Genomic DNA, 9,917 nt, shown 5'->3' with positions numbered 1-9,917 from the left:
TAATTCATTAATATTTTAGATTCAATTTTAAAATCTTAAAAATAATTTATTTTAATAAACAAACAAGCAGATATTTTTTTTCTTTTAGATTAGAGTTTTAAGAATATATTTTTAAAATGGTAAATAAACATCTTCTTAATCAATTTTATTTGGAAAATTAATATTTTTTATCAAAATTGATTGTTAAATAATGAAATTGAATTTATTTTATTAGAAATATAAATTTTCAGAAGTTATCTGGTTCATTGAATTTGTAAATTGATGAATAAATGTAATTCATGGAAAACTAAAAGAAGAAAGATTAAAAGTAAAAATATATGATTTTTCATGAAATTTAGCACTGGAATTTAACAGGTAAAAAAGATATTTACCAGCACAAAATTCAAGTAAATAACTAATATATAAAAATCTAAGGCCTGTAAATAATATTTTTTTATTAAAATCTGACAGATTACATACAAATAACAGCGAATTAAAAAAGAGTCAATCTCATAAAATTAGTACAATATAACCAATATTAATCAAATAATTTAGAATAAACATAGCTAAAAAGAAATAGATATTATGGGCAAAATATACAATTATTTTACTTTAATAGTAGTTCTCATCCTCTTAAAAAATTCATACTAGATTACAATTAATCCATTAACGATGAAGGATTCTATAGAGCTATTGTAATTTCCTATTAATTCAATAGATTTATCAAGCATAGAAAGAGAGGGTTATTTTATTTAGTATGAGTTTAGTAGTAATAATCCAGGAAGAATTAAAATATTATTTTAATAACCTCTAAATGAAACTAATTGGTTTGGAATGGGTTTTAATTATCTTATGCACAAGAGCCACATGATAATAATATAATTTATAGGAGGATATATCGATATATATGAAGCATACTCTTAGGATTATTCTTTCCCTTAGCCTAAAGAAATAACATCATTAAACTTAATAGGATATTACGAAGATTTGCAATCAAAATATATTTTAGTTGAAGTAGATTTTTACGAAAATGATAAAAACTATATCAGTATTGCATATGGCCCTACACAAACTATGCAATTTCATGGCAGAAGAAAAGGTAGATATATCATACCTCTTGAACCAGGTAATATATTAACTAATTTATCTTAAAAAATAGCCTTCATTCTAACACAAGCACATAAAAAGCAAACCAAAATATAAAAATTATTATAAAACAATTAAATGAGTTGAAAATATAACATTTTATTTTTATAATATTATATTTTTATTTCTGATTTATGACAAAATTATTTTAAAATATACTCTTTGAAGGTTATTTTTGTTAAATCTATTGCTACTTGAATAATCAAAAGAAGTCAAATTATTAATTTTGTAAAATTTATAGGTTTTGCTGTAAATAAGAACGATGAAGTCATAGTAATAAATATTATATATAAATTGCATACTACTTGGCTCACTTATGGATGGGGATATTTAGCTGATTTCTGCATCATTTCAATTAGATATCTAAAAGGATGGAAATATTATATAACACTCCACTCCTCATTATTTTTTATATTAAATTTGTTTACTGTGATTATAGAATTTCTCCTTATCTTCTATAATTTACCCAGAATATATAATATATCTTATTTGGACATTTTTCTCCATTTCATTTTAGGAACTCTGTTTCTAGCTATCGTGATAGTACAACATCTATCAGGTAAAAAGTTAAATAATATTTAAACTAATAATTAAATTTTTTACTATAAATTAATATAGGCTACTTTTTGAAAAAAGACATTGAGAATGAAAAGGTTAAGTTGCTCATTCCAAGAATAAAATAAATACATAAATATTTAGGATATAGTCTTTATATTTTAGGTAAAATTGCTATTTTTACTGGTAAATGGGCTTCTACAATTCTAAAAAACTCAAATAAATCTCGCTACTCATCAATGAAAGATTCTCTACAGTATTTTTATAAAGTTTTATTTCATTTAATTTAAATATTTTTCAATATTCAATATAGAGACTTTACTTTGATATGGATTTTATGGATCATGATTGAGAGCCTTTATAGAAAAGGCTATATTTAAAAGATAATATATCAAAATTTTACATATTTGATGAAAAAAGCAAGAATACAAAAAAATAACTTATCTTAATCAGATAAAAGCTTGTTGATGTCACTTATAAATAAACAATATACCATATATGAAATTGAATAATAATTTCCAAATCTTAATTATTGCATTATTGGACAAAAGGTATATGACCTTACTGGGTTTATGCATCCTGGAGGTAACTATATGTTAAAATTAGTAAATGGCTAAGAGGTTTAAAGATATTTAAATGGCTAACAACATATTGAAGGTAAATTTTATTATTAACAAATTAAACATATAAATTTAGTGTTAAAAAAGATTATTTAAATAAAACAATAATTTTTTTTGTAATTTTATATTTAGTAAAGATATTTTATTTTTTAAATATGTTAATTATTAATTTTTTTAAAATAATTGAAAACCTTATACATTTATTTAACTAGGAATATAAAATTCAGTGGATAAAATAAATAAACCTTATACTCATCCAATAAGCTCAATATTATTTTTAAAAGAAAAATATATTGGAACAATTGATTACAATGAAAGAAACATATTCTAGTTTTCTTAGAATACCTTTGAGATAGAGAATGAAAATAAAAATTATGAGTTGATAAAATAATAAAGTGAAGAAATGGATGATATACATGAAAAAATATATGCTAAAGATAATAAAGAAACATAAAATATTTTCAGTATAAGTTAAGAAGAGAAAGTTACCCCACTCATACATGATAATTATAATTTCTAAATAATCAAAAAAGACAAGTCCTTAATTTATTTCCAAAATAGCAGCTGTACGATCAGAAATACTATGAAAGGGTTATCTTGGCTAGGTCTACATTTCTCAATATATAAAAAGCAAAATAAAAATTCTAAAAATAGACTATACACTACTGTACTTTGCATGACAGAGTATAATTAAAAGAAAAGAAAATAAATTTCTCAATTCTTAAATAATAAAAACTTGAATGTTTAGTTTAAAGTTTAACGCTTTGATGACAAATTACCATTTATTATTAAAAAATATAACTCAAAAGGAGCTTTTAGTAAATATATTCATGAAAATTAAGATCATATTTATAAAATAGAAGGACCTCTTGGTGTTGGGTTAGAAATGTCAGATTAATTTAATGGAAATATAGCTATAATAGCTAATGGTACTGGCATCTTACCTTTTCTAGATTTACTTAATTATTATTTACAAAAAAATGCCTATTTGTATGCAAAAAAGCTCAATAAATAATAATAATTTTTAAATTTGTTTGAGTAATCAGAAGAAGATTTTAGTTATTTGCTGAACACTAATATTTATTTATACAGCTCTTTTGAAAACTTAAATTATTTTTATGGACATGAAATAGTATAAGATATATTAAAATCAGAAGAGCTACTAGGAATTCAAAATTTCCATTTAACTCTAAAAATCAAAGATACTCAATAATATCAAAACTTCAAAGGCTAATACACAGTTTATGAAAATTATTTTGATAAGAATTTGATCAATCAAATTTAATCAACTGTTTTAAAAGATGTAGAAAGAATTTATGTATCAGGGTCTTATGATTTAACTTACGCTATATCAGAAGCTCTTAGATCTACTCCAAATCTTAGCCAAAAATTATTTTATGTATGAATTTGTAAGAAATTTAAAAAAATAGATATTCTTTTACTAGTAAAATAAAAAGTTTATTGTAAAAAATAATTATTCTGTTTTTATATTTCTGCTATTTATAAATTTAAAAAATAAATTAAAAATGTTAGTATTTATAAAAAATCTTTGGATTTTTATTTAATATATTAGATGAATTGAGGTATTAATAATTATATCAAAAAGTAGTTATGTTTTAATTTTATAAGAAGTTTTTTAATTTTAAAAATATTCAAGAATAATCTCATAAAAAGGTTTATTTTTATTGACTCATACTATAAATATAAAAAATATTAAGATAACTTCTTACAGAAGCATACTCATAAAGATCCTAATTAGTTTTACTTACTTTTAAATAATTTAGGAGTATGCTATTAATCATATTTAATTTTTTAATTTTGAGAAAACGTATTAGGTGATTAAGATTTAACTTCACTATTTGTAATACTATTTAGCTAAATTGGGGAATTAGGTCTATCTTTAAATTCTACTTTAACAAATTCTTCTTGAATACTTATATCTGACTAGTTTAACGAAATCTATTCTAGAGGATTTTCTTCTTATATACGTTATTTGAATAATTTAAACATTTTATTTTTATTTTCTGAGTTATTTTAATTATAACTTTAAGTAGATTTGCAATCTGTTTAATAGAAATATTTTTCGTAAGCATTACTTAATTTACTGTTTTGTAAGTTATGTTTGCCTAATGAATAGAGCTGCTTTTAATCACTAGCTTCCTTAAATATTTTTAATAAATTAGGATCAATTAAATCAATTAATTTTTAATCTAATTTGGTGCAATTAGATTTTTTTATTATTTTTTAGTATGCCTAAAAAGCGTCATTGGCTTTTTGTAAATCTGATCGATTATCTTGATAGAGTAAATCTATTTCTTTGCTTTTCTAATCCCAACTTTCTTTGATTTCTTATTTCAACACTAAATCCTGTTAAATTGTAGGTTTAGGCAAATAATCAAATAGTTTTTATTAATCTTGGTCTAAAAGTAATCTTTTTAACTTTTCTACCTCTACAAATTTCTTTAAAATATTAAATATGTCTAAATTATAGTATAACTTATCAACACTGTACTAAATTATTTTTTTTTTTCTTTTATATTCTCTTGTGGGAAAAATAAATGATTTAAAATATTCCCAAGTGCTTAATTTCATACTCTTTGTATGTTTATCAATAAGCTATTTGAATTCAGTTTCCTTGGTTTTCTATTATTAATAGTAATTCTTTTAAGATTGATCAATATTTGGTTCGTTATTTTTAATATAATCAGATTCATCAACTCCACCAAGTTTATTTTGAATTTTAATCTATTTATGTTTTTGTTACTACTCTTAAAATGATTCTGAAACCTATTAATTTAAATGTAAAGCATCATTCGTTGATCTTGGGTTTATTTGATCAGGTTTTACTTACGTTAATTAAAATAACTAGTTACTACTTAGTATATTCTTTTCTAACTAAAATGGACTATTTTGAATCGTCTCATTTTAATTCTACTTCACATCCATGCTTTCTTTTCTATCTAAAAAGTTTCTTTTTCTTAAAATATTTTACGATTGTTCAATCTCTAGATTACTATTTTTAAAGTCTAATTCATTTTTAAGTTTATTTGGCTGAAAACTCAAAGTTTTTAATCTTTATTATTTTTCTTACTTATTATTACACAATTTTTCTTTGTTATTTTTTTCATCTTCTTCATATTTAAATGCCTCATTTATCAACTTTAAATTTAATTTTATTTATGAATATTTTTTGCAAAATAAATATCCAATAGCGAGGAGACTCTGAGTAAAACCACCAATTTCTGACATTATGCTATTGAAATTTTTATATGTCCTTTTGTACACTCCTTCTTTTTGCTTTTCGAATCTAAAAAGTATACTCAAGAAGTACTTTTATGAATTTGGTGGATAATCCTATATTTTAAATTTTATTCATGAATGTAAATTAAATACAAAATTAGTTAAAAAATAATTAATTTACGCTAACCTCATAGTAACTATAAGCAGGAAACGATTAAGTAGTGATATCTGAAAAAAACCACCCAAAATCACTATAAACATAATTATTCCTAATGTATAAAGTTACATCCTTAGGTAATGACGTACTTGTGCGCCAAAACATATCCCTAGAGTATATCTTAAAGGGATTATTCTTAATTGTTGGATCTACATAAGAGTCAGATAGCTATAGTCCAAAATTTGCCTTTTACAAGTAAAAGTCTAAATCACTTTTTGGTTTACAGTTTTGTGAGCATTATTAAATAGTCAATAAAATGAGTGAGTATTCTAATGAAGGAAAATCCCCTTAAATTGTATATTAGTAATCAGGAGGTAAACAGTACATACTTGTATAGTTTAGTTGTGTATAGTAGTGCTAGTTATCAAGATTTTAGAAGTTTTCTATTGAGCATTTTTATAATTAAATATTAGTTATATTCCAGATTGTTACATATTGTTTTGTAGTTTCGTTGTAGACTAAAAACTTTTATTTCCACTAAGCGGTAATTGTATAAATACTTTCATCAATATAGTAATTATTAGTTACCGGATCTTCCATACCAAAAGCAAAAGGAAATGTTTTACTGGAAGCTTAAAAAGGAGCAGGATTGTCTACTTATCTTTCATTGTAGATAACCTAAGGATTATTTCTTTGAAAAACATCTAATACAATAAAAAATAAACGAAATGAAATAAATCCCACAATCATTATTGTTATAAATGAGCCAAAGTTAGTGTGAAATGAAGAGGATTTGTTAAATCTCAAGAGCATTTCACTTCCAAAAATATCAATCTTTTTCATCATATTTAGTAGTTTAAACGCCTACCAACCTAACTATATTTTATTAAATATTAATCTGGTCTTATAATTCTACTTAAAGTACTTTATTTTTTTTTAAATGTTGTTTTATAAATGTTTGTTCATAATCACCACTTAATAAATAAATAAAATTAAACTTAAATTCTAGATGCAGATACTAAATTGATAAACTAAAACTTTAAACAGTTGGAATAATATTTAAAGGCATTTTTACCACTAATTATTAAAATTTCTAGTTAAAAAACTATCAAATTTAAATATTATTTACTTAAACATTTTTAGGAAGAATTTTGGAAAAGGAACATTTGATAAAATTAATAATTAAATCTTGAATCATAATTGTATTCCATTAAGTTAATTTGAATTTCAACTTTTTAATACTAAAAAATTATCACAAAAAATCATCTACATTACTAGGTATTTTAAATTTAGGATGGTTGTAAAATAATATTGAAATTCCTAAAAAGCATTAACATCAGAAACAATTAAACAAAAATTGAAATTTTTTAAATAAATAAAATAAAATAAAAAATAATTTCATAAAAATTTTAATTTTTATTTTTATTAAAAAAAATATTCTCAAAAAAAGTTTATTTTTATTGGCTCATACAATACATACAAAAAATATTAAGATAAATTTTTAGGAAAGCATACTCATAAAGAACCTAATTAGTTTTAATTACTTTTAAATAAATTAGGAGTATGTTATTAATCACATTTTATTTATAAATTTTGAGTGAACATAGATGATTATTAAGATTTAATTTCACTATTTACAATACTTTTTAATTAAGCTGGCTAATTAGGTTTATCTTTAAATTCAACTTTTACAAATTCTTCTTGAATACTTATATCTGACTAGTTTAACGAAATCTATTCTAGATGATTTGCTTCTTATAAACGCTATTTGAATAATTTAAAATTATTTTAATTATCACTTAAAGTTTATTTATTATCTGTTTAATATAAAAATTTTTCGTAAGTATTTAATTTATAACTTTACAAGTTATGTTTGCCTAATGAATTGAGCTACTTTTAATCAGTAGCATCCTAAAATATTTTTAATAAATTAGGATCAAGTAAATCAATTAATTTTTAATCTAATTTGGTGCAATTAGATTTTTTGATTATTTTTTAGTATGCCTAAAAAGCGTCATTGGCTTTTTGTAAATCTGATCGATTATCTTGATAGAGTAAATCTATTTCTTTGTTTTTCTAATCCCAACTTTCTTTGATTTCTTATTTCAACACTAAATCCTGTTAAATTGTAGGTTTAGGCAAATAATCAAATAGTTTTTATTAATCTTGATCTAAAAGTAATCTTTTTAACTTTTCTACCTCTATAAATTTCTTTAAGATATTAAATATGTCTAAATTATAGTATAACTTATCAACGCTGTACTAAATTATTTTTTTCTTTCTTTTATACTCACTTGAAGGAAAAATAAATGATTTAAAATATTCCCAAGCACTTATTTTCATAGTCTTTGTATGTTTGTCCATGAGTTATTTGAATTCAGTTTCTTTGGTTTTTTATTATTAATAGTAATTCCTTTCAAGCTGATCAAATTTTGGTTCGTTACTTTTAATAAAATCAGATTCATCAATCCCACTAAGTAAGTTTTGAATGTTAATCTATTTGTATTTTTATTATTACTCTTAATATTAATCTTAATTCTATTAATTAAAATGTAAAGCTTCATTTCTTCTTTTTGGGTTTTTTTGATCGGGGTTTACTTACATTAATTAAGATAATTATATATTACTTAATATATTTTTATCTGACTAAAACGGACTATTTAGAATCATCTCATTTTAATTCTACTTCACATCCACACTTTCTTTTCTATCTAAAAAGTTTCTTTTTCTTAAAACATTTTACGTTTGTTCAATCTCTTGAGTAGAATATTTTTAGTCTAATTTATTTTTAAATTTGTTTGGCTGAAAACTTGAAGTTTTTACTCTTTATTATGTTTCTTATTTATTATTACACAATTTTTCTTCGTTCTTTTTTTCATCTTCTTCATATTTAAATGCCTCATTTATCAACTTTAAATTTAATTTTATTTATGAAAATTTTTTGCAAAATAAATATCCAATAGCAAGGAGACTCTGAGTAAAACCTCCAATTTCTGACATTATGCTATTGAAGTTTTTATATGTCCTTTTGTACACTCCTTCTTTTTGCTTTTCGAATCTAAAAAGTATACTCAAGAAGTACTTTTATGAATTTGGTGGATAATCCTATTTAAAAAATTTTTTTTATTCATGAACGTAAATTTTAATTGATTAAAAAAAAATACAAAATTAGTTTAAAAATAATTAATTTACACTAACTTCGTAGTAACTATAAGCAGGAAACGATTACGTAGTGATATCTGAAAAAAACCACCCGAAATCACTATAAACATAATTATTCCTAATATACAAAGTTACATCCTTAGGTATCTAAGTACTTGTTCGCCAAAACATATCCCTAGAGTATATCTTAAAGGGATTATTCTTAATTGTTGGATCTACATAAGAATCAGAAAGCTATAATCCAAAATTTGCCTTTTATAAATAAAAGTCTAAATCACTTTTTGGTTTACAGTTTTATGAGCATTATTAAATAGTCAATTAAATGAGTGAGTATTCTAAAGAAGGAAAATCCCCTTAAATTATATATTAGTAATCTGTAGGTAAACAGTACATACTTGTATAGTTTAGTTATGTATAGTAGTGTTAGTTATCAAGATTTTAGAAATTTTCTATTGAGCATTTTTATAATTAAATATTAGTTATATTCCAAATTGTTACATGCTATTTTGTAGTTTCGTTGTAGACTAAAAACTTTTATCTCCACTAAGCGGTAATAGTATAAATACTCTCATCAATATAGTAATTATTAGTTACCGGATGTTCCATACCAAAAGCAATAGGAAATGTTTTACTAGAAGCTTGAAAAGGAGCAGGATCGTCTACTTATCTTTCATTGTAGATAACCTAAGGATTATTCCTTTGAAAAACATCTAATACAATAAAAAATAAACGAAATGAAATAAATCCCACAATCATTATTGTTATAAATGAGCCAAAATTAGTGTGAAATGAAGAGGATCCGTTAAATCTCAAGAGCATTTCACTTCCAAAAATATCAATCTTTTTCATCATATTTAGTAGTTTAAACGCTTACCAACCTTGCTTTATTTTATTAAATATCTATTTGGTTTTACAATTCTCCTTAAAGTATTTTTATTTTTTATTAATCTTGTTTTATAAATATTTGTTCTTACAATAGGAACTAATTAATAAAAATAATTGCCACTAAATAAATAAATTAAATTAAACTTTAATTCTTGATGCATACTATATTGATA

The 9,917-nt window shown here is 22.4% G+C and overlaps 3 protein-coding genes across 3 annotated transcripts; 1 reads left to right on the top strand and 2 right to left on the bottom strand. All coding sequences in view use genetic code 6, as the record gives it.

Moving 5' to 3' along the window:
* The first annotated feature begins 461 nt into the window (after window positions 1-461).
* TTHERM_00399340 (cytochrome b5-like heme/steroid-binding domain protein) lies at window positions 462-3,741 on the top strand. Its single transcript, XM_001014007.2, has 5 exons — window positions 462-1,105; window positions 1,367-1,684; window positions 1,744-1,936; window positions 1,994-2,337; window positions 2,513-3,741. Exons 1-5 carry the CDS (start codon window positions 565-567, stop codon window positions 3,703-3,705), a joined length of 2,589 nt encoding a protein of 862 aa, XP_001014007.2. The 5' UTR covers window positions 462-564; the 3' UTR covers window positions 3,706-3,741.
* Window positions 3,742-4,040: 299 nt separating this feature from the next.
* Window positions 4,041-6,540, bottom strand: TTHERM_00399330 (small GTP-binding domain protein; the record flags this gene model as incomplete). The annotated part of the gene is made up of 2 exons (XM_001014006.2): window positions 4,041-5,654; window positions 5,722-6,540. 2 exons carry the CDS (start codon window positions 6,538-6,540, stop codon window positions 4,041-4,043), a joined length of 2,433 nt encoding a protein of 810 aa, XP_001014006.2.
* An 838-nt stretch (window positions 6,541-7,378) lies between these two features.
* Window positions 7,379-9,711, bottom strand: TTHERM_000399329 (small GTP-binding domain protein; the record flags this gene model as incomplete). The annotated part of the gene is made up of 4 exons (XM_012797209.1): window positions 7,379-7,461; window positions 7,557-8,228; window positions 8,325-8,802; window positions 8,890-9,711. 4 exons carry the CDS (start codon window positions 9,709-9,711, stop codon window positions 7,379-7,381), a joined length of 2,055 nt encoding a protein of 684 aa, XP_012652663.1.
* Between the last annotated feature and the right edge of the window lie 206 nt (window positions 9,712-9,917).

This window comes from Tetrahymena thermophila, assembly GCF_000189635.1.
Source record: "Tetrahymena thermophila SB210 genomic scaffold scf_8254666, whole genome shotgun sequence".
Lineage (NCBI taxonomy): Eukaryota > Ciliophora > Oligohymenophorea > Hymenostomatida > Tetrahymenidae > Tetrahymena > Tetrahymena thermophila.
The sequence above is the reverse complement of the archived record's forward strand: the minus strand, read 5'-3'. Positions and strand labels throughout refer to the sequence as shown.